The sequence below is a fragment of the Cyprinus carpio genome, chromosome A7 (genome assembly GCF_018340385.1).
Source record: "Cyprinus carpio isolate SPL01 chromosome A7, ASM1834038v1, whole genome shotgun sequence".
In the NCBI taxonomy this organism is placed as follows: domain Eukaryota; kingdom Metazoa; phylum Chordata; class Actinopteri; order Cypriniformes; family Cyprinidae; genus Cyprinus; species Cyprinus carpio.
In genome coordinates, this window is record NC_056578.1 from 21,081,699 (window position 1) to 21,107,664 (window position 25,966).

Below are 25,966 nucleotides of genomic sequence, written 5' to 3' on the forward strand. Positions count from 1 at the left end.
TGCACTGCATTTGAATGATCTCTCAGACTCTCTCATTTATAAGCCCACCTGGAAAGACATGCAAGTCTCCCTTCAGAAAAGTGCACTTCTGCAACATTGTACAGGGGTCACTTTCAAACATGCAGACGTACACAGACATTTTTGGCAGATTTATCGTTCCTGGGTTAAAGTCAGGACACAGGCAACATAAACCACCAGGAGGCGTGTCCATGGAGGGAAGTTTGCTTTTACGTATTTTCTTTTCCACCATTTATAAACAAGCAATTCCTGGTCTGCTCTATGTGAGCTGAAGTCATTAAAGCCAGTGTGGAAGTGTTTGTGTCAGATGGCTGTAGAGTAATGTGATCCCTGGAGAACAACTGCTGTTAACTTCAATGTCTGAAAAATCTCTCTTGTTCTCTCACCAGTCCTATACTACAGCTTATATGACTGAAAACCATATACTGGGGTTGAATATACAGTGCTATTTCAATGGCTGTGTGTGTGTGTTTAAACCCCTGACAGACATACTTAAATACAAATATGACTTTGTGCTATAATAAACAAGACTGGATGAATGCTTGCACACATTCGAATGAAAAAACATACATGCAGAAGTATTAGACTACCCTTTGCCACCACACAAACTTTAACTTATAACACATAAACACTACAGAGCACACATTAACACAACTACAGTGCCAATGACAAACATTTACACATTTCTGTAGCCCTCTGATTCGAGTCACCTAAACGTCTGTCAACACACAATGAGGGATCTTAATACTTGTCAGATAAAGAAGGAATGATGTTGAAAAAAAAGATATAGGGAAAAGGTGAAACAGAGAAATAAAAGAAGAAAAGAAATAAAAGAGCAAGGTTTGATTGATAAAGTCCTGAATCTGGCTATTTAGGGTCTGGCGGGAGAGGAAGCAGCTTCTGCCAGACAGAAAAGCAATTAATCTGTAAACGAGCTTTACAGCGGCGGCAGCAGCAGCAGGTCTGAGCGCTGGAAACCCCCCACCTCCCACCCTCCATACCCAGCTCTCCTGCTCAGATAAGGCCGCAGACGACTATTTATTGTACATTTTAATTAAGTGCTTGTTAACGCTAGTTATCTTAACAGTCACAAAATTACCGTTGTAATGCATTTTGTTTGAGGAAAAATGGAGCAGGGTGTGAGTGTTTTATGAGAGCCAAGCACAGCTTGGCTTCATTTGGAAAATCACAGAGCAGGAAGCAAAGAGGAGGCACGGTGGGTGCGTGATGATCTGAGCGCCGGCGCTAATGGTTATTTAATATGGCCATCAGCGGTTCCCAGTCCCCAGCATACGGAGCGCTAGCACAATAGCCTCCAAACCCTCTTTAACACTTATTTGAGATGACAGGAAAAATGAAACCGTTTGTGCTTTCAATAGAAAAGCAATCATTGGGACATTATCCTCCGCTTGCCCTATCATGCTAATGCTGGGTAAAAATGTCACCAAATGTATTTAAAAGGCTGATGGAGTGGTGCTCTGTGATTCCTGCTGCCCGCCTGATTAATAAAAACCTTCAATTTGTATGTAAATGCAACCTGGGCCTCATATCATCCTCACACCTGCACAGAAAATAATAAACTCAAGTTTGATGCCGCAATTACCGGAGTTTATGGCGTATCCACTGCATGGCGAGCGAGTAGGAGAGAGAGAGAGAGAGGAAGAGAGAGCCCTTCAGGGTTAGGGAGGAGTGTAATGAGTCTAGAGCATTGCAGGTAATGAAACCGTACCAGTGATAGAGGATGACCCCCAGGACCAACACGTCCTGGTATTGATGTCCAGGTTGCAAACACACAACACACCTTAGAAACAGCTACGCATGGTAATTCAGACATTAACATATGGGTCATTACTGTTATGCAGTACCTTTTGAACTCTATAAATAAAAAAATAAAAAAAAGAGAAAGTGAAGAGAATTTGATTGTGTTCTAACATATTCTTTCCTCAAGCGTTTAAACTTTACTAACTATAAAAATGTTTCCTAGCAAGAAAACATAATGGAATGCCTAAGAGGATGGAATGTAACCACAAATAATCACACAACTCATAAAATCCATGGCTAATACGCACTGGCATTTTACTGATATTACAAAATATTAATACAATTAAAGGTTAAACTAAGGACAAAATAAACAGCAACAACAACAAAAATAAAACATATATAAATTGCCAATATTTCATTGTAAATGTTACATGACAAAAAAAAAGTAATATCCGGTGAAAGTAGTTACTTTGTTTGGAGGCCATTGAAATCAGCATTTACACGATCATTTGTATGGTGATGTGCCACAGAAACCAGCCAATTCGCTGTCACTGAAATACTAAATAGTTTAAACACCACCTGAATATGAAAACATGAAAAGTTGCATGAATTTTGATATGACTGATGAAGGTTGCATTGCAAAACATGCACTCCTTTTTAAATATGGATGGATTGAGTCCACTGCAGAAATAGTTTGTTGTTGTTGCAAGGATTTGCAGTTGTTTCTTTGTTAAAAAAAAAAGAAAAGGAAAAAAAGAAAAAAGAAAAATTCTTGTATGCTTAGATACCTAAGAAATGTTTTATAAGATATTCAGCCTTTTACTTTGATGACTTGTTTACTCTACCAAAAGATGAAAGCATCATGCATGTCATTGAGAAAATAAAATCAAAGCATTGCAAAGTTTTCCTTCTAAAAGTCCATGCTTTGCATTAGATATACTTGACATTATAAACAACTTAAAAAGAAAAAAAATCCTCCAAGTACAAGTTCCTTGTGATTCTAAACTGTCTCAGACTGGGCTCTTGATCTCAAAGTTAATCTAACTAAACAAGTGAGTTTCCACTCCTCTGCACTGCTTTTGCATCATACTTTCACTTCTACAACCCTCTATCACAGAACAAAAAGAGGGCGTATTGATTCAATTGGGGTTGAGTAGGTAGCTCAGATTAAAGGTGAATGTGTGTGTGTGGATGTTGACTGAAGTCATCAAGGTGACGCCCCGTGGAGTCGGACCAGCACAATGCCTTTGAAGTTCAAGTATACAGCGCCACATCTCAACTTGGCCAGAATGACCTGTATACCATATCAAAAGCGTGCGTGTTAAAGGAGGTTCACGAATAACTGCTGTTGACTTTCACAGACCCTCTCTGGCTTCTTCCCTCCAATGCAACACCGTCGAAACAAAAATGATGCAAGAGTGTGATCGGTAAAAAACGTGCTTCTAAAACAAAAACTTTTGTGGGATATTTTATATATAAATGCTTTTCAAAAAGCAGCCACGAAGGAAAAGAAGAAATTAAATGCGGTTTATCGGAAATAACTGTGTAAATACTGTAATATAGGATGACAGCAAACAATGCTCAAGTGCAGTTAGAACCCACAACCTTCTACTAACCCCATAAAATAATAATAATAATAATAATTTAGCTACACCACACCTTAAAAACACTCAAACAGATTTAACACAGACCTTGTCACAAATGACAGTAAATACAGTGCTCGGGTTGACTGTTTGCAAGGTTCAGTCATGGATCCTGACTGCCTGAGGCCTGTCAGTCAGGAAGTCTAGGATTCAGTTGCAGTGTTGTGCTTAGTCAAAGTGCAGAGAGTTTACTGGTTAGGGGCTACAATGAACAGCACTCGTACGTTAAGTGTGGGAAAGGTTGAAAGAGGTCCTACAGTATATATTATGACAGCCACAAAGGTATTGTTTTCCCTGTAAGCAAATATGTCCAGTGCAGGTGTCAACAGGATAAAAGCGATTAACTGACTTCCACTGAAAACAGAAATTTGACTTTTACCAGCATAATGTTAAGCATAAAAGGGAGGAAATTAGTAACACCCGGCCAGGTTTACTCTCTACAAGATTCTCCTGCTGCAGGATATTCCAATTTAGCAAAGTTATACAGTGCTTTAACTGTGAGACTGCTCTTTGGCGCTCCAAAAAAAATCTTGTTTCAGGAGGACATGATGCAGATATTAACTATACTGAGTAGTGATCTGAGTGACCTGTATGGGGCGGTAACAGTCTCTGTATTTTTTCAGGACAGTGATGGTTCTATAATACAATTCTCAATATGTTGAAAAGCAGGTTACTAGCATGATATAGCTCACTCAGATTTGAACTGAGAACTGAACTGTTTACCTGCGTACTTAACTTGATTATACTGCATTGTTCTCATTTCAGTTCATAACTTTTTATTTAGATGTTTTTTTTCATTATTATCAATGTTGAAAAAAGTTGTGCTACTTAATTTATTTATTTATTTTTTTGTGGAAATTGTGATAATTATATATAATGTTGATACTTTGTCGTTTCTTTATCTGTGTCTATATAGTTGAAGCAAACTGATTTTGTTCCAAAGATAACTTGCAAATAGAAATGGCATCAGTAACCCTGCAAAACACTTGAAGTGAAAGAGAGAGTGGAAAGTGTTGAACTGCTACCTTCAGTAACTCCTCCAGTCTTTCAAGATGCGATGGCCCCATGAAAATGGGTGTTCGATCCTGATAACAGTCTCTCATCTATTTGAATATCTGCTGCCTGGATAATGGAGTTACACAAGAGTGAACTGAATAGAACAAATCCAGCTCAGGCTCAAGTCTCAGATGGGCTTCAGACATCTTCCTTTCACACCCTCTCATTTCCTCCCTCTCTCTCAGTGTCGTGTGGAGATTGGATTTTTACAGATCACAACGGCAAGGCAGCACAATCATTCAAGTGTGCTCCCCACGAGAAATGTATCATGATCTCTCATAATATTCTGTATACGGCTTCACCCAAGCGCTGCTCCTTAAATGCATTTGTGGTATTAATATTAATATTTATGGACTGTGAGAGAGGGCTGTCTATCCAGAATGGAAGAGCAAACTTTCATTAATTCCTATGGAGGGGAAAGTCCAAATTAATTCCAATTCTCATTTTAATGCCTTTATGCTAATGCAGGGACAGAGAGCAAGCGAAGAGGAGCCCAATGGAGGAGAGGGTTCAAGTTTAAAGCTCAGAGAGATCACCAGCATTCCCAGTGATGGGAACCAGACCTCGCTCACACACACAGTTACTCGCACACTCTGTAGCAATTGCCAATTTAAATCCAAACGACAGCTTACTCCAATGAATCTAGCATCAGAGCTAAGCAAATTACACTACACCACAAATACATTGCCAAGTAAATTGAAACACAAACTAAACACTGCAGTCGATTCAACACCATTATCCAACCCCCACCCCCTCTCTAATAAAAAAATATAGTGAGTTTTTTGGCCACTCACTTTAGGCTGGATGAATGAGATTCTAGTCCATCCATTTTGGTTTGTCTAGCTTGCTTAACTGAATCAAGCTCAGCCAAACACAAATAGATTGCTCCTGTGGTCTCCCCACGTCCCCATCCCCTTCTCTTACACCTGTGATCATTACATATTTACTGCACAGACAAGCTCTCCCGGCTGCTGATAGTGGCCTATCCGTTAATGTCTGTGTTCTGGCACCTGCTGGGTTATTGTCATTAATTGAGCTCATTTGAGAAGCAGGTCGGGGCAACAGAAACGCAGGTGTGTGGGACAACTGTTATTATCCAAGTACGTGGACTGGTCGAAAGATGACTGATCCCTTCATCACTGGAGGTGCTGTTCCTGACAGCTGTCCATTCTTTCTACTTTTAACCCACATTAGCAGCTAATTGAGCTTTCAGATTCATTAATATTGTCTATTTGGTATTATTTGTAAAAAAAAAAAAAAAAAAAAAAAAAAAAAAATCTTAAAGTCAGGGGTAAATATATTTAATCTGATAATGAACATTGTTCAAACAAAGCTTGTAATCTCTTTGTTAAAGTTCAGCACTGAGTCTTGATTTTCTATTTCTAGGATGCCAATCTGACATTCAGAATCTCAATTAAACAATAAAACAAGACTCTAAGAATCATTAATACTCCTAAATACTGGTTTCACCTGATCTGGCTGTATTTAACTTTGTACTGTAAAATAATAAGTGTGTGTTTTTGTGTTTGTTTGTGTGTGTGTGTGTGTGTGTGTGTGTGTGTGTGTGTGTGTGTGTGTGTGTGTGTGTGTGTGTGTGTGTGTGTGTGTGTGTGTGTTTGTAGAACTAGCATTACCATTCTTGTATTATTATTATTTGTGGGATGAGGTCTTTTATTGTAGTTTAAATTAGATACTGAATGTCAGTTTGGCATCCTAGAAATACAAAATCCCGATTTAGTGCCCTAAACTTCCATTCAAAAGTTTGAATTTTCAGTTCAAAAGAACACCAAGTCTTTACTGTCACTTTGAAAAAATTGCATGCTTGGAATCCCCAACATTAGTAGCATGATGGCCAAAGCTAGATGGTATATATATATTGTGAGCCGTGTCCTGGGCACCTATCAGCGTCGCCCTGGCAACGAGGGAAATTCACCTGCACGCAATCACAGCGGGCTGATCGGTCCCAGCTGAAGCGGATGAGGAGAGGACTATAAACGCTGTGCCTGAAGGTGACACAGGGAAGAGAGGATCTTCCGATGACTGAAGCTAACGTTGTGTCTCTTATCCCTCCAGAAATCTGCGGATCGACCAGCCCGCCACCCGAGCACCGGACACCAAGTCCCCGTGCACTCAGCCGGCCGGCAAACAGGATCACGTGGCACCGAGGACGAGCACTGGACACCACAGGATTCAGCACCAAGCAAAGCACCTTTCAATAAATACACCCTCCGGGACTTCACTTATGCACTAACCCCTGTCGTGTGATTCTTCAGCCCGTGACTATATATATATAGATATATATATATATATATATATATATATATATATATATATATATGCTTGTAAAAAGGAGCCAAATTCCAGTTGTAAACACAATGTCTGGAGTAATTGCAAGCTCAACATTGCAATATATAGACCTATACAATTAAAAATGGCAGCAACTCTTCACTGAGGTGACACTACGATGATTAACCTGACAAACTGCATGACAATCCACACCAATGAAATGTAGTTCAACTGTATTAACACTTATCCATTCATACATTGTGTAGACATACGAACACACACACAGACACACACACACAAACTGTCTCTTCTGACACCCACACGCTCTTTCTGTCTCACTCTCACCTTCCTCACTGAGCACATAGTAAGATTTATTCTAGTCCTGAAGAGCTGTGGCCAGAGCTGCTGGATATTTATGGTTTAATAAGACTTACATAAGTCTTGCAGGTGTGCTTTCCGTCCCGCCACCAAACCTATTCACATAATTTATGGAGGGCCTTTGGATTGCATACTGATTTAGAACCTCTCTCACTCAAGCTCTCCCTCTTTCTCTCAACGGTTGTGGGCCTGATCGTTGCTTAAAACTCACCATGGTTGCTCTTTCTCTGTCTGGGTTTTGGAGGACAGGGCCTGCCAAAATAGATTCCGGTTCTCAGACAGCAAGACTCAGTCTGCTTCATTACTGAGAGTGTCTGCCACACAAATCAGATTGATATACGGATGCAGAGTGGATAAACTGATGGCGAGGGAACGTTGATTGTCAAATCAGAACCTAAAAATAAAAAAATAAAAACGCTCCCCATGGAGGTAGCTGTCAGATCATGCAAATCAAACGTGTCAGTAAAGTTTAAGAGATTCTCAACACCTCCTGTGAAAACTTTCTAGCAAAAAAGTAGGTATGACTGGCTGGGACCACCATTCTTTAAATCACAAAATGGAGTTTTAGACATGTGAATGTTTAAGTCAGTAAGAGACGAGCGAAGACAGCATCAATAATACAGGATGTCATTTAAAGCTCTGGGTTAAGGCTCCTGAGTGTAGTCTGCCCATCTGGATGATGTATTGTTGAGCTCTGTGGAATGACAGGTGTGTATGAAGCTAGACCAAATGATTTAACAATGCCAAAAGAAGATCAAGTTCATCACGGCGTGTGCGAGTCCGCGAGCAAGCGAGCGAGTGAAAAAGGATTATCAGACAGGAATGCCGCTTCACCAAATAGCCTCAGACATACGGACACACACCTCTCTGCCACACTTGACACACACTCTCTCCACACCTCGTCGACCTGTTCACGTTCTCTTCCTCCTCCGGGGAGCTCCCTCCATTCTCATGCAACAATGCAAAACTCCCTCATTACCATCTCCTAAATATTCATGAATATTCGGCTGGATAAGCGTGTCACCTGAAGAGTGGCCTTTTACTGTCCAATAAGCACACACATCCATCTCCCTCTCTGATAGGCCAAATAAAGGGGAACGTCCAGAGCGTGTCTCCGTGGAACGAAGAAAAAGAAAGAAAGGGAATTTTGAAATGCTAAATAAAAGGGGAGGGGTAGGAGCGAGGAGGATGAATCAGTCATATTGAGTGACATTCCTCAGATCTGAGCATCTTATCCAGGATGAAATATTCTGATCTGACTGTCATAGGACGTGACACAAACAGGAGGGGAGAGCAGAGCGGGCAGATGATTGCAGAGCACCCAACAGACGTTGCACTACAGAGGATGAGAAAGAGAGCGAAATGAGGAGAAACAAAATCTAAAATATTTTGCCAGCCTTTAATAAAAATACAATTTTTCTTTAGATTTTATTGTCTTTAAAAAAAAAAAAATCAGCATATGTGTCCAGAATTACACATATTATAATAGACTATATGGATATAGGTTATTATTTTTGTGAGTAAAAAAAAAAAAAATACAATCAGGAAAATTGACAAAATTTGCAACTTCAGAACAAAAAAAATTAATAAACAGTCGGAATATAGTGGAAGCCAGATACAACGAGGTAAAAATAAATTATCTATGGTAAAGAAAAAAATTGTACATACACGTAAATTAAGATATTTTTAAACATTGATGTTTTTATGCCCTCTGATCTTTGCCAGAAAGAGCATACATATATGAACAAAGGCATTGCTGAATATGAAAATGATTTCTCTTTTGAAAATTAGTCTTCACCACAATGGTGTGTGATGTAACATGGTAAAAAAAAATCTTTATATAGTGTTTTTATTATTATTATTATTATTATTATTATTATTTTATTGTAAATGTGGAAATTAAATCAAAATCATTAGAAAAAAAAACAACAAAAAAGTTTTTGTTCCTCAAATAGTTTCTGTGCTATTATACAGTAATAATCAGTAATTCACTTAAGCAGAACTGACCAGATAACGAAAAAAGAAATTTGAGCATATCAAAAACATCACAGTGCCCTATCACTTTAGACTCTTGTCAGAGGCTTTGATGTGCCCTGCTCTCAAAATGGTAGTGTGTTTAAAAAAAAATGCAGCTCAATTTAAGTCTCATCCAAGGAGCTTACAACTGTAATTAAATCATTAAATTCTTGTCTACGCTTCACAGAGCGTAGAGAAATTAACTTCCCACCAACCTCATTTTCTATTTGAACATGAAATAATGATTTTCTGCCAGTCTAATTACAAAGCCAACATCTGATCAAGCCAGCATCCAGAGGGGATTATCACATGCTGCAGTATTAGAGCTCATTACCAGCTTGAGTGCAAAATTATTACATCTTGTAATTGGATGGTGAGATTTATATACAGATCGGGCTGGTTTCTGTAAGATTGTAATTACAAGGTTCGTTGGTTAGCTACTTATCAGAACTTTGCAGGAAAACAAAACAAATGGCTGGGCGAAATGAGCATGTCATTAACCTGTAACCTCAGAGACGGAGCGAGAAGGGGGAGGGCGCACGTCTGTGTGAGCGTGTGTGTGCGCGGGGCTCGTGTCTGCATTAAGGGAAATGGGTTCATCCATTCAGCACCCACCAGAGCAGCCCGCGCAAAACAGTCTGTTTCATTTATTTGACCTGCGTAATCTGTGCCTGTTAAAAAGAAAGAAGGTGGATGAGGGAGAGAGAAGGAACGAAGGGAGGGGGCTACGAGAGGAGAAAAAGAGAGGAGTAAATGAGCTGTCTCTGCCAGTAGGATGGGCTCAATGCTTCTATTACTTAAAGCTAACAGGCTGTGAAGCCATTCATTCACAGGGCTGAGAGGAGCTATTTGGGCCTGCTGGGAGAAAGGAGAGAGAGAAAGACAGAGAGAGATCGCTAACCTGGCTACAGTTTGAGCAGTGTATGCGCATACACATATACACACACACCAGGTAGCTTGTGTTTGGTAACGGCTGATATAAACAGGCAACTAATCGATGAAAGAAAGGGCTGAGTTTATGCTGGGGGTGAAAGAAAAACTGGATGGAGGGAAAAGGAAAAAAAAGGTGAAAATAAAAATTGTTCAATTACCAATTACCTCACCAACACGTTCTTTCTTTATTTCTCTCTCTTTCTTTCGCTCTCTCTCTATTTTTCTAGAACAAGTGATTTTGCAGCACAAATCAATGTTGGCAGGTCAGGCAGCCAGCTACTAATCTTGGCATTACAACGCTCCAATCAGCGCGAGCCAGGTAATGGAGTGTTATTGAACTTCATAGTTAGGATTAGATTCTCAGCGAAGATCAATGCCGCTCTGAGATGAGACTGATAAAGGCCTGATAGCAATCTGAATCCCTATAGCCATGCACTGAGCCTCTCTCTCTCTCTGTGTGTGTGTGTGTTCGAATTCCTCTCCCTCTTGTCCTCTCTTTGCTTTTTCTTCTGTTCCTTTTTCTCTCTACCGTTTGATTGGGCTACGAAGGCTTTCTCCTGCATCCAGCTCTTTTTATGTTTATATATTGTTGCTTGACCTGACATAGTCATTTAAGTACTGCAGTAATTTGTCAGTGAGGAGGATGTTTATTTAAATGTCTACACTGTTTAAGAAATATAATGATTTTTAAATTATGGACTGACATAAATGAAGATAAAACGCATAATAATAGGAGAAAATTGAGTATTGAGAGATATTATGATGCATCCCAATGAGCCAGGCTGTGATGAGAAAAAGGAATTGAGTATCTAGCTAGGTACGGAGTAATGACTACATTTTTTATCACAACTAATGGCCTTTTAATTCTCTCTCTTTTCCTCCTGCTTTGTAATGGGATTATTAATATCACTCTCTTTTGGAGTGTTTTGAGGAAATAAACCGAGCTAATGCTCTGTGGGGGTCAAAAGGAGCCACGCGGGCCACGTTCAAGCGCAATAGCTACACCAGGAAGACAAAGACAATTTATTAGCCACTATAATTGTAATATATGACCCTGGACCACACACTTATTTTTTTGATTAGTAATACGCATTGTTAAGAATTCATTTGGACAACTTCAAAGGCGACTTTCTCAGTATTTTGATATTTTTGCACCCTCAGATTCCAGATTTTCAAATAGTTGTCTCTTGGACAAATATTGTCTGATCCTAATAAACCATACATCAATTGAAAGCTTATTTACTTAATTTCGAATTTCGTTTTTGACATTTTAGACTGGTTTTGTGGTCCAGGGTCACATATGTCTCCAATAATAATAATAATAATTGTAAAAAATTCTATGCCTTCACCTTTTCTGTTCTCTTATCATCCTACTGTCCTAGCTTTTTTACTATTTTGAACGATGACTAAAACCTTGTATAACGGGCACTTCTCGTGTTTATGATACATTGCATGTTGTATTCCTCAACTGTAAGTCGCTTTGGATAAAAGCTTCTGCAAAATGAATAAATGTAAATGTAATAATTTTTATTATTCAGCATTTATCAATGCTCATACAAAAAACAGTTTGAGGACTTATTTTCCTCAAGAGGAGGAGCGGCCTGTCATAAAACCCTGAGAGCAGTGGGAGCAGGACCTGTAGGAGCGGCTCACAAAGTTGATTTTGTTAAAGCTTGCGAAAGTACTTCATTTATTTCAGGGCTCCTTGTGGCCATTTAGCAAGTAGCTCTGTGGAGGCCCCTTGACAGTGCCAAATCAATAGTGAATCAATGGCCGAGGCAAATCAATCAGCCAGGTTTTCTTCTCAAAATATTTAATTAAGCATGGTGGAAAATAACTCCAGGATTTATTGTTTGATGCTAAGAGCATTAGTGATTTGCCTTTTCCTGAGCTACGCCTGAGGCCCAAGTCACCAGAGCGCTGCAGGAGCTCAGTGGGACCAGGGGAATAGCAAAGACACTTTTCCAATATATAATAATGCTTGTATTTATACATGCGTATGCGACTTCTTGACTCTCTCTCTCTCTCTCTCTCTCTCTCTCTCTCTCTCTCTCTCTCTCTCTCTCTCTCTCTCTCTCTCTCTCTCGAATGCGCTAATCCACTGCACCAGCAGATCGTTTTAGAGTGTGAAGAGAGACAGGGAGAGTGGCCTAACAGAGTGCTATTCTTTAGATAGTCTCCATTTAACATCTTAATCCTTCACAACCATCCTACTGAGAGATGTGCCACTGTCTGCCCACCACTGGTGAGCATCTGCACTGAGCTGTGTGGTCAACCAGTGTGGGTCATATTTTTTAAAAGGGAGTAAAACTGGAAGTGCTTCCCAGTTCTGATACTTATGCACCATTTTGCAGTAGAAATAGTGTGAGTAGTGTGTTCAGTTTCCAAAAAGAAAAGGCGCACTTCAAATTCCCAGATGATGCACTTGATTAACCAAATAAATGAATGCTAGACATTTCATACTCTCAATTCTTGCATTTTTAATTTTGGATGATAAAATAATCTTATACATAGTTCAAGAGTGTACACTCTAAGAAACAATGGTCCAAAAGCTGTCACTGGAGCAGTGCCAAAAAAGTACTAATATATGCCATTAAGGTACTAGTACACTTGACTTTAGGTATTAAAGGGGTCATATGACTTTGCTAAAAATATAATTATTTGGTGTATTTGGTGTAATGCAATGTGTTTATGCAGTTTAAGTTTCTAAAATCACATTATTTTCCACATACTGTACATTATTGTTTCTCATCTATGCCCCTCCTTTCTGAAACGCATAGATTTTTACAAAGCTCATCATTCTGAAAAGCAAGGTGTACGCTGATTGGCCAGCTATCCAGTGCATTGTGATTGGCGTATTGCCTCAAGTGTGGGATGGAAATGTTACGCCCCTTACCATACTGTGATGCTGTGTCCCAGTGCGACGAGTGCCAGACTGTCCTTGCAAAGTTGGAATTGCCTCATTTTATAAAAACAGCCTTTGTGCACAGTTGACATTGTAGGCTTCTCTCCCAGAAAACAGTCCTCCATTTAATGAGATGCGCTGAAAATAATATAATATTTGCGTTGTACTCTGGAAAAGTGTTGTAAATACAACTTAACCACTGATTTCTAGTTGTGTCCTCTTTTGGAAGGCCAAACAAAGTAGTTTTGCTTTCACAATGAAACACACAGTGTCTCCACAACATGGAGGCGGCAGCAACAGCGAGAATCAAAGTTACGCCTTCTTTCTTTGCGTGAACATTTGGGCGGTGTTATGCAAATCTTCCCACACAGTGAGGTAGACATGTGGGGTCGTGTTTAAACGAGGCATTTTAGGAAGGCATGGACGACTCTTAACCTTTTTAAAGAATATCTCTTTGGGTTTGAGATTTTAGTCTTTGCAACTATAGGGATCTTATCTACGCACGAACAGCTTTGTTTACACTCCAAAGACAAAGGAAAACTTGAAATTGCATCATATGACCCCTTTAATATGAATCTTTAAGGTACTAATATGCACACTTTAGCATAATAAAGTACAAAGGTGTACTTTTTTAACCTTTTCTTTTTTTAAGAGCAACATTTGGAACACAATTTGGATTTCCGGTTGCCATGCTCAACACTGTCTGTGTAGCACTGAAAACCTCTCACTCAGGTCAGTTCACCCCCTTAAATTTTTCAGTTAGGTGCTGCATGTAATCATTAATCGCTTTTCATAATCTGCAGTATACAGAAGGTGAAAGTGATTTGATTGCACACAGGCAAATCTTCTGACAGGGCCAGCCACAACAGAATCCAGCAGACATTGATATGTGAGGATAATATAGAGGCGTGTTGGGATCTGGGATATTTCTGAGGAGAAGAGAGGCGTTAACGGTGATGATGAGGGTGGCATTGTTCTGAAAATCTGGCAGCTCTTCCCAAGCCTGTGTGTATGAAAAGGGAATTAGGGTAGTGTGTCTGTGTGTGCATGTAATCATCACTGGGTCACAGTGGAGTGACCTACCAGCTGAGTCCATTGCTACTCCACTGCTCACAAGGTAACGAATGGCCCCAAATACACAAACACATGCTTGCACAGAGAGAGAGAGAGTAAGAGAAATAATGTGGGTTAACATTTGCTCAATTTCACAAGTCAACTCTGAAAGCAAAATCTACAAACAATTACACTCGGCTGCACACAAAAGAAATGGAGCGATCTTGTTATCCCAAGGTCTGACGACTCCAGAAATGGTCAATGTGTTTCTGTTTATTACAAATAGCTGCTTTACTTTATCCCAGTGCAGGCTTGTATCAGCGATCCAAATAAAGAAAAAGGAAAATAAAATATATATTTAGAGAAAAAAAAACAGAATTATTAAACAAACAAAAACAAACTTAAATCTGAAATGAAATGTTGTTGAAATTAAACTAAAACAATGTATATTTGTCTGTAGAATAAAATGTAACATTGCAAATTTACATTTACTTTATATAATTTATATTCTATATTTACATTTACATTTAAATAAAAAGACTGACAGATAGTATACACATTTATATATACTACTTTTATTAACATGTTGATGTACCACACAAACACACTTTCACACACTTAGTCTGGAGTGTGTACATGAGGACAGTGCTTAGGTGGTCTATGTCATATCACTAACTGCATGCTGAGTATGAGTGCTGGCCATATAAACTGCACTGACCTCAGTGTGTTGGCATGCTGTGCCCTCAATATTACTGATTATACACACACACACCGAAGACCATAATGCTATTCAGTCTAGACCTGATAACAGGCTCGCACTACTATTTGCTATTAGCTGATAAAAAAAAATAAAAAAAAGATAATAAAGATGAAAAAAAAAAAACTAGCTTGCATTCTTTTTCATTAAAGACAGGAGGTTAGTTTCTGAACTGGTAGGTTATACAAGGCATGCAATCTCTAAAAACTTACTTGACTTTATATTTAAGGATGCATCAATTTGTAGACTGTGAGCTATTCTTCCCGCAGGGTTATCAGTGCCTCTGGGTGGATAGGGGCCTCTTTGTTAGTACAGCTGCTTCTCCTGCAGTTACATACTAACCTGCTACAGCAGCTTGAAAGGAAAAAAAAAAAAAAAAAAAAAAAAAAACAATGAGAGCTGGCAATCTTGAATGGACTGTATAAAAATCACACAATTAGATTATTACTGTATTACTCAAACAGCTTCTTTGTTTAAGCTGTAAATCTTTTCTATAGGTCTGATTTTAATCGTGAATGGTTACTGTTTCTCTTTCTGTCACTCTCCTTTTGTTCAGCACAATTTGTTGCTGATGGAAGATGTCTTCATTATGTGTGCATGCTATGTCCAGCAGCTCAATATGCTATTGGGGCACCCTGTAATCTTTCTATAGATATTAGACACAACTTGCTTCAGGCAACATATTCTATAAGAAAAAATCCATCCTTCAACTTGCGATCGATAGAATGCAACCATATTTTCCTTGTGTACTTTCTGGAGATCATAAACTGGCATTCTTTGTCTTAAGAATGTTCAAGTCAAAACACTTCCACTGGAATATCTTGTGTTCAGAAATTGCTTGCTGCACCACTTAATCAAATGATTTTATCATGTACACAGAGAATGATAGTTAGGAGTACAATGAGGGTTTTAGTAGTCCAAGCGGTTTACTGACCCCTCAATGAAATATCTCAAGGCATGTCACTGTAGTATTAATGATCAATAATTACTTCATGTGGTTTATTATTAGGAGTTACTGCTGACGGAATTAGCTTTGAAACCAGAAGTAGTTAACGTGTGTCACCAAAGGAAACATTAAGCATAAGTGACCGGATTGTTTACAGTTATTAATACTTACATATATTTGGCATGGTATTAGTAATGTTAATGCATTGGCACAGAAATTTGCATATCCGCAGATGACAGTTTTATAGCTAAGATAACTGAATTCTAATCTGTCAACATAACACAAGAAGAATCTGAGAGTTCCTAGATGGTGCTTGTGCACTCTGGTCTTGCCCTTGAACACACATACACACATTCGTTCAGACGTGCAGCTGTGTATCTTTCTATCACTTCTCCATAAACTGACAGCAGCAAAGCAAGCTCCAACTTGTATTTTAATTCAGGCCTGAAGTTACTTATTTTGGTATTGATCAGCTGTAATGCTGAATCAATGCTCATCTTGTTACCTGGGCTATACCCGTGTAACACACTGATATCCCCGGCCACAGGAACTCATTCCCTTTGCAAAGTGACTTTACCATAAAATCAATGGCTGCTTTGTTACGGATACAGGAGACAACCATGCAGAGACAGGCCAGCAGCAGTGAAGAAAACAAGAATGTGGCTAAAATTCAAATCACCGTTGTGAAGATGGACTGGAAACACTGGACAATTTTCTGTGCTTTGTTTTTCCCCCCAGAAATATAATAATAATTATTATTGTTGTTGTTTTTATTTTACATGCATAATAATAATAATAATAATAATAATAATAATAATTATTATTATTATTATTATATAAAAAAAAATAATTATAATAAATAAGTATTATTATTATTATTATTATTATAATTATTATTATTTATGTCAGGTAGAACTACTAAATGACCTGCACAAGTACAAAAATTGGATTCTTGTCACATTCACGTTGTCAGTCATTCTCTACAAATTTACTCTGAAAGGCAACTGAGAAAAAATAGGTCTTGTAGGTGTGTGCACTCTTTGCTGAGAGGGCAGATGTTGGCAAATAGCGATAAATGAAAGTGACCCTGCCTTGCTAATAGAACAACTCGAAGCAGGCGCAAGACCACCATCAAAATATTTACCAAAGCTGTGCGCGAAGATTGGGCAGCGCGTGCTCTGACCTTCTCAATCAATTACTGCGCGTGGCCGCCGCTGCCTGAGCAATTTTCCAAATCCAAATTCCCAGTTTATGACCGCGCTGCTCCGACTACGTTTGCTCCGTATCACAGCCGATGAAACAATCGAGAATAAGTCCCTCCAGATTTCCACAACCTCAGCACTCAGACTTCAGCAGTCACGTAATAGACTGGGGGTGCATGTCGTCGAAGCGTTGATGCTGAGGAAAATGATTTTTTTTCTTCCTTTTTCGTCTGTGCTTTTCTTGAGTTGCCAAAAGCTGCAAACAGTATAATATTAGATATACGATTAACATTTATAGGATTAGGATATACTTTTCCCCCTTCTTTCTATTTAGGCCTCTTGATATTGTGAAAACAAGAGGTCTAAACCCGCCCGTGTTAGTGTAAAGGAGGCATAAAGGTTAAGAAAATACCCACAGTGTACAGACAGAACGTGTAATCTAAACCACCTGTAGATGTTCGGTTCTGACAGAGCTTTTCGTCCTCTAGCTAATGAAGGGTTAAAACACACGTCGCCTTTGAATTTGGTGTTTGATACAATTTGTTAAAGCATTTTAATAAGTTTGCAGTCCATTGACTACTCTTAATTTGTTCCAAATTGCTGTGTGTGCCCAGGGAACAGTTCAAAACTCGTCCCTTTCTCCCCCACTGCAAGTTATCTCTTTATAGACACGATTGATTGGAGAAACCTAATTAAAATAACATTAGTCAAATTATGCTAACAGTAAAAATTAAACTTTAAACATTTTCAGGAAGTACACTTGCTCCTGAGTTCATTTTTGAAAGCATTTATTGGATTAAATGTCCTCAGTCATTTCACACACGCGCGCGCGCACACACACACACAAGTGTGTATTGATTTTTAGACTGAGGTGTGTTGTATATAGGAAAATTAGAAGTTATAAACTAAATAGCTAGTTAGTTTAAGCATTAAAACTAACTATATAAAACTAACCAAATCTTTTTTTTTTTTTTTGGATAAACCCTATAGCAGTGATTCTCTGATTCTGTATCATCAAGATAAATCTACTATATTACTAGTCGTTTTTCTGTTTAACCAAAACTTGCAAATTGCAAGCAAAAAAAAAGCAAAATCTAAACTCCTCAAAGACCTTGCAAACTGATTTTCCCTCTCACTCTAACCAAATCAAATCCTCTTTGCCGGAGCTGTTAAAGAAAATGTGATTTAGGCCAGTCACTCTAACACATATAGGCTATTTTTCATTCCTCCCCCCTGTCCAATACGCCACACACATCAAAGGTCATTAAGTGTGTTTTCGTTTTAAATCCTTTGTCACCTCAATTAACAGATCGGATCAGGAAAGCCCGTTTAAAAGACCATGCGCGCTGGGGTATGTGTTACTTGTTTTCTGTCGCTTTGGCATCACAGAGCTGATTCAGAGGTGTAATTTGAAGAGCCCCTGTTTGAAGACTTTGATCAGCACTGTCGCAGGCATCTTGTGTATTGCATAAGGAAATGCTTTTGAGCGCAACGTCTTTGCTTGTTTATTTGGACGCGTGTTGGAGAATTCGAAATGGTGTCATCTGCATAATTGCTAGTAAAGGAGTCAGAAATCATCCCTCAAGTCACACATCCGAGATTGCCCTATTTATACACGTGATATTAGTGCAATGCTTTGAAATGTTGGCCTGCGTTTAATGGAGTCTTGTTAGGCTATAGGTAAAAAAAAGAAGAAAAAAAAGAGGAGAGAATTAATTCACAATTAGATAAATGTGTGCCCTACACATTAGCATATGTATATTAATAATTATGATACAACTGGTTGTTTTTATTGTTTCTATTAATATTATTAGAACTATAAAAATATAAACTATAATAATAACTATAATAATAATGCTTAAGCCTTTTATTTATTTTTATTTTTTTACAAGGGCTTCCAAAGGGGTGGGAGAAGGCGGCAGGAAGAAAACACCGTCCTAATGCTTTTATGGCTGTGCCAGTTTCCTGGGTCAGTGTGAAAGTGTTAAGTTAGTGCATGTGTATTTGATTGGGCCAATAAATCAGAGGCAAACCTTGAGACCCTGACAGGTCCCGGGATGAGACACGTGTCCATCCGAATTCAGAGCGCCTGCAGGGCGGACTCCAACACGCACACTTTTCCTTTCCCCCGTGCTTCCAACTTCAGCGGTTTGAAAACGGTTAGTTTGCGTCAGAATCATTGCAAATACCTGTAGGTAAATATGACTAAAAATAAAACCAGACTGCTTGAAACCTAGAGAGCTAGCTGTGTTGTGCATTGTCCCAGATGGCGCAGTGCTGTGGGGTCAGCCGGGTGGGCTGAGAGCTCTTGTTAGCTCTGCAGGTCCGTGTGGGTGTTATTGACGGTTATGTAGTTATTACCATCCGCTCTGAATGGCATCAGACTGCTGTTCTAATTAATAACCCCCGTAATCCTGCATTGTTAGACTTCAAAACAGCAGACACGTGGTAAGGAGAACATGGAAATCCGGGAGTCCTTAAATAAGCAAAGAGCCAATACAAATGACATTCCAGATATTAGGATGCCATAATAATAACTATCACTTTAAAAGCATCACTTTGGAAGGTTTAGGAGGAACGCTGCGTTCTTGGAAACCACATCACATTAAATCCAAGCCGAAGCTGATTCACCATAATCTTTCATTACTGAATTGAGATTTAGTCATCCTATATTCAAATAAACGAAACTCGTTAAAGCACTAATCGGTGCCGTTGTTTGGAAGACGATTAGCAAACATATGATGACACTAGACTAGGAGTATAATACGATTATAGATGTTTCCTGCATATTTTCATATATTGATTCAAGGAATTTCAATCGTGATCATTGTCCCTTGTTTTAATCCGTAGGGTATTATTTACAGAAGGGTGCAGATTATATCAGATATTTTCAATGGATATATGTCTATCTGTAGAGTAATCCTGTGGGTTAATAACCCAAAATATGTTTTTAGGAACAGAAGCTTTTACACATGAATGCAAAGGAAACATTTGCGATTAAATTTTAATACGTCAACAAAGCCTTCAAGGCTGACAGTTTAAATACATACATCATATATATTAGTAGTAGCAGTAACCTAGTAGTAATAATAATAATGATAATAATAATAATACATTTTCCAAAGTTCAAAAATTAAAATGCATTAAATTATAATTTGCAGAAATCCACAATAGGCTACGGCATATAGTCACATTAGGAAATGATGCCATTGTTAAGGCTTTTTCCCCCCTCGAATTACACTGAAGGCGAACGGTTACACGCCAGTGTTTAGATGTTTAACTAAAGGCGTCTGAAGACCCCGATTGGTTTGTTCCGAGTTAGATGCACTAAAAACGCTCTTCGCATAATAATTTTCTGTTGTAGGCAATTTTATAAGAGCAAGCAACATTCCGTATGTGCTCTCCGATTTAAACTTTCGTTAATGACTTAACAAGAATAAAATATTTACCCTTTTGTGGATGATCAAAATTTCTGAGAAATAACACGAGAAATGGGAAAGGGCTGAAACTGCGAACAAATAACAAATGAAATGATTGGCGAGCAATAAAATGAGATTTTAAACTCATTCAAATAAGAAATGGCGACGTCAGAGGACTTATCCAGACGGAGAGCAGGAGCAGAGAGAGAGAGGGGGTGCGGGGAGAGAGAGAGAGAGAGAGAGAGAGAGAGAGAGAGAGAGAGAGAGAGAGAGAGAGAGAGAGAGAGAGAGAGGCTCTGTAAGTGGGGGTAAGACTTGAGAAATGGGAGGAGCTTCTGAACGACTAAAAATGTCAATCACAAAAAGGAGTTCCAATAATCTAAAGCAATCTGTAAGGACCTGACCTTAGTCCATTCAGATCAATAGGGAAGTAAGGGAGGAAAGCGCAATCGGATCGTTTACACTGGCTCTTTCGGAGGAAATATAGACTTCCCTGACACTTTGTACTCACTGTAAAGTGGATATCGTGGTGCGCACCAAGAGGGCGATTCGCCGCTTTTTGTGACTCCAGCAGACTTTCTCCACAACAATGTCTTTCCCACAGCTGGGATATCAGTACATCCGACCCATATACCCGCAGGACAGGCAGGGTTTAGGCAGTGTCCGAGCCGGGACAGACCTGAGCCCGTCCGGAGCGCTCTCTAATGTTCTCTCCACTATGTACGGATCACCTTTCGCTGCCGCACAAAGCTATGGAGCTTTTCTTCCTTATTCAAATGATCTGTCCATTTTCAACCAGCTGGTGAGTCATTTTTATTTTATCTTTATGCTGTTTTCTTTTTTCTCTCTCAAGCTCAAATGTAGTAAACTTAAAAAAAAAAAAAAAAAAAAAAAAAAAATAGTTGATAAAAATCTTTTTTTTTTTTTTTTGTTTTTATACTGATCATTACTGAATGCTAGTTTTGCAAGACGGTGGAGAACTTTGCTGTTTACTCCATTTGGTGAATACAAAAGAAGTTGAAAAAATAATATAAATAGTTAAACAATTGTTACCATGTATTAACGAATAAAACAAAATGAGATACTCATACACAGAATAAACATATACATATACATACATACATACATACATACATATATATACATACATACATATATATATATATATATATATATATATATGGCTTCATCTTGTCAATTTATTTGGAACAATTTATATAAAGTGCGCTACTAAATTTTCAAGCAATCAATAGGGCCTATTTAAAATAAATAAATAAATAAATAACTCACAATCGTCTACGCAGTTCATATATTCAGTAACAATACACAAGGGACCTGCAAAGAGAAAATAAAACAAAAATAAAATAAAGAATAGCCTAATCATGGTGATTCACGTTAATGTTGGATCCGTGTTCTGTGTTTTTAAGGGGCACAGTATGAACTGAAGGACAGTCCGGGCGTCCAGCATCCTGGATTTGCCCACCATCATCCTGCTTTTTACCCATATGGTCAGTACCAGTTCGGAGACCCTTCCAGACCCAAAAATGCCACCAGGGAGAGCACCAGCACACTCAAGGCCTGGTTAAGTGAGCACCGGAAAAACCCGTACCCTACTAAAGGCGAGAAGATCATGCTGGCCATTATCACTAAAATGACCCTCACTCAAGTGTCCACCTGGTTCGCCAACGCCAGGAGGAGGCTAAAGAAGGAGAACAAGATGACCTGGGCCCCACGGAGTCGCACAGACGAAGAAGGAAATGTTTACAACAGCGATCACGAGGGAGAGGACGGCGACAAACGCGAGGATGAGGAGGAAATCGATTTGGAAAATATTGACACGGAGAATATTGAGAATAAGGACGATTTAGACGAGCAGGACGAACTGCATTCTGACTTGAAACTGGACGGCAGGAGCGATTCTGAAATTTCAGACGGCTATGAGGATTTACAAGGACCGGAGCAAAGGTTGTTCAAAGCGATGGTGAAAGACGGTAAAGAGATTCATGGCGACCGCGCAGAGCACTTTCACCATCACAATCATCATCATCACCACCACCACCACAACAGCTTAGAGCAGGCCAGCAGCGAGTCGGCCAAAATCAACCAGGCCATCATCAATTCTCCGCCCTCAGAAAACAACCCACCTCCAGCTCCAAAACCTAAGATCTGGTCTTTGGCAGAGACTGCCACAACTCCAGACAATCCTCGAAAATCTCCTCTGATGAACGGGACTTCCGCTGCGTCCGCCGCTCAGACCATCATCACTCCTCACAGACTCCTTTCGTGTCCCGTAGGGAAAATCCAGAGCTGGACAAATCGGGGTTTCACCGCACACCAGCTAGCCTTGCTGAACTCAAACCACTATTTAGGACTCAGTAACCAGGCTTCGGCGAATGGCCTTGCCCTGTACAGCAGACAAGCAGAGGACAGGAGTCAAAACTCCGAGTCCACAGTCAAAGGTACATGTCACCCACACTGAGAAGCGCAGAGACGTGCAATTCATGCTTTTTATTGACACTATTAAGACTGTACTGACAGACTGGAAACGCACCATTCTTATTCCCTTCTGAATCCATTTTCATTTGATCACTACTGTGAAACATTCAAGTAAAAAGAATTACGCTTGAAACGCAAATGTCTAGTGGAGGGTACTTATTATTGTTCGTCTTTTTTTCTTCTTCAAATACTCAAAAGTCTGTCCAATTGAGTATATGGGAAAAGGCTTTCAGTTGCCTTTTAAAAGATGTGTTAGTGTGTGCGAAGTTTGATATTTCTAGGCCGCAGTTTTTTCCCCCCCTCAACAACTGGCTGTAAGATCTTTTTAAATAGACTCTGTTTTTTAATAATAATAATAATAATAATAATAAATTGGCATTTTTTATTTTCTTGTTGTTACTGGTTTTATTATTTCAGAAAGATCTAGTGCCTTGGAAGGAGAGAGAAAGTTGTTAAAAGAGCGGAGATCTTACATTGCCTGTCCATGACTTTAATTTAGCTGTATTTTTTTTTTTTTTTTTAACTGTTACTTGTTAATTTTTACATTTGAATATCACAAAATGATCATGCATGACTGTCTAGTCACGCACTCGGGTACTTGGTATACCGTGGTTTAAACATGATTTATATGTTGTGCTTGTGCAATAATAAACCCATAATGTCAAACCAATAAATCTCCAGTGCGTCGATGCGATATTTCAGAATGATGATTTCAAAACTTTGTTCTCTACTTGCTTGCAGATTTAGTTTTGTATTGGCCCCGTGTTTTTCATGCTTCCCTTCTATATGCAATAGGTCCCAGAACCAACTCGAAGCTGCCATGGTATTATCCGCCCTCTCTTCCTCGTTTCTCTCTTTTACTTTTCATTTTAACCTGTGTAAGGAATGTAAAATAAAAATAACTCACTTCTGTATACTTACATTGTAAGCATGTCCTGTGTACAATGGCTGATGTTAATGCTGTCAGGCCAATAGTCTGTGAGTCCCATTTTCTTTTGTAAGCTCTGTGAGGATTTGATGTTGAAATGTTTTGTATATAACGTAAAGAAAATGTATATACTTGTGATCCGAAATTGTACAAGAAAGTCTATATTTTGGCTAATAAATGAAACGCTGCAACTTTACCGTCATTTTTCCTTTGAAACAATACAACAATGGAGCGTTCATTTTGTAAATTATATTAGAAATGTCATGCTTTTCTGTGTGGAAATGGTTACCGTTTGTGTTTTGAAAGGCATGGGAAACGTCAACTCGAGGTTATGAGGTTTGAAACGGAGGATTTGAAGTATTTTCCTATTTCGGGGACTTAACCGTAATTAGCTCCTTCTTGAATCGCGCATTTGGATATTAATGGAAGGGGATTATCCCCGCCGAGGCGGAACAGCCAATATGAAATGAATAATTATTTCATTTATATTAGGTTGAAATAGCATACAACTCAATTTCACTGTAATGAGAATTGAATATTTTCTTCTTTGAAGAGGAAAAGTCACACAAAAAAAAGTTAAACACTTTCCTCTGTACAAATGGTTAATGTAATCTCGGCTATTTCTATTTTTTGAGAATCTGTTTTTTAAAAATGTAATTAATTCTAATCAGACATTGATGTTGTGCTGCTTGCCATATGCCTTCGATGCTGTGCGAAATTATTTATTTATGTGTGTTTTCCCTCTTGAAGATGATTTGCATGGCAGCAGCTTTGTTTCAGGGATTCCAAAGTTTGGAGAAATTTAGAGTTGGAGCTCCCTCTACAGTCCACTCTGAGCGGCCTTTACATGGACTGAGCCATTTTGATCATGATCTATCATTTATGTCATTTATTCAAGAAAGTTGACCATTGGCATTTTTGGGATCATTTGTTCTTTTTGTGAGATTTGCTTGGAGCTTATAATCAGAGTGTTAAGCAATGTAAGGCTTGAGATTTCCCAATGAGAAAAATACCTGGTGGAATATTTTGACACAGTTCATACAAAATTATATAATCGAAACAGAAGACCGTATAACGCACAGCGAAATAAATAATAAATAATGGAAATATAATTATCAGCATAGGTTTAAATGTCAATTTTGATTTCCAAGTCTCTAAGATAGAAAAAAAAAAATCTAATAATCGAAAAAGAATAGAACATTTTCAAGAAGCAATATTAAAACATAAAACCGTCTTGAATGGCAAACTACCTGCATTAAAAATAATATTTAAAATGTACAGTTTCGCGTATAATATAATAATGTATTTATTATATTTATTTATTTATTAAGTTTAAGAATGATGCCACTGCCTCTCTTTACAGCCCATAATAACCCAGAGACAACGAGGAATAAATCTCCTTTTTTCGGAGAGATATGCTATTTGAATAGGCCTAGGTATATATATATATATATATATATATATATATATATATATATATATATATATATATATATATATATATATATATATATATATATATATATACCTAGGCCTATTCAAATAGCATATCTCTCCGAAATTCCGTTCCAAGAGCTGGCTATGATTATTCCTAAAACCCTGTGTGACGTTGGTGACGCTGATTGATGTAATCGTCGTTCTGGCTCTCTCTCGGAAGAGCGCCACCAGCTAGAGTACAGAAAGTGGCACAGCGCGAGAGTGACCAATATTCTCCAATCAGTGCTGACCCTCTCACACGCACCGTGCAGGTCAAGAGGGAGAGCGTGAGGCCAGTGGCAAACAGGCTTGCAGAGACTTGCGTGCATAGCCGCGGGAACATATTCTATTTGGGGGTACTGGGGGCGGGGCTTGATGTTGCAGGGAGGAGCCATGGTGGGAGATTTTTGATAAAATTTGCACTTGGCGAATTCTCTCATCAGAAACAACAAACTGCAGATGTACCTACATGCGATGTGGGAGATTAAATCATCATACACTGCAGACAACATCACTGATTACTATAGCTTATAGCTTTTTTAGGGTGCTTACACTCACGCTAGACAGAATTCAGTGATATTCTTTGATAATGTAAGCTAAATGTTCTTTGCTTCCTGTATAATTTGTTCATTGTTTGAATAACTCAATCATGGACATGCAGCCTTATAATTAAACTTAAAATGTCTTTTTATT

At 38.6% G+C, this 25,966-nt stretch overlaps 1 protein-coding gene across 1 annotated transcript; it reads left to right on the top strand.

The window, feature by feature from the left end:
* The first annotated feature begins 20,713 nt into the window (after positions 1-20,713).
* Positions 20,714-23,988, top strand: LOC122145643 (iroquois-class homeodomain protein irx-3-like). The gene is made up of 2 exons (XM_042760318.1): positions 20,714-21,175; positions 21,800-23,988. Exons 1-2 carry the CDS (start codon positions 20,963-20,965, stop codon positions 22,850-22,852), a joined length of 1,266 nt encoding a protein of 421 aa, XP_042616252.1. The 5' UTR covers positions 20,714-20,962; the 3' UTR covers positions 22,853-23,988.
* Positions 23,989-25,966: the final 1,978 nt, after the last annotated feature.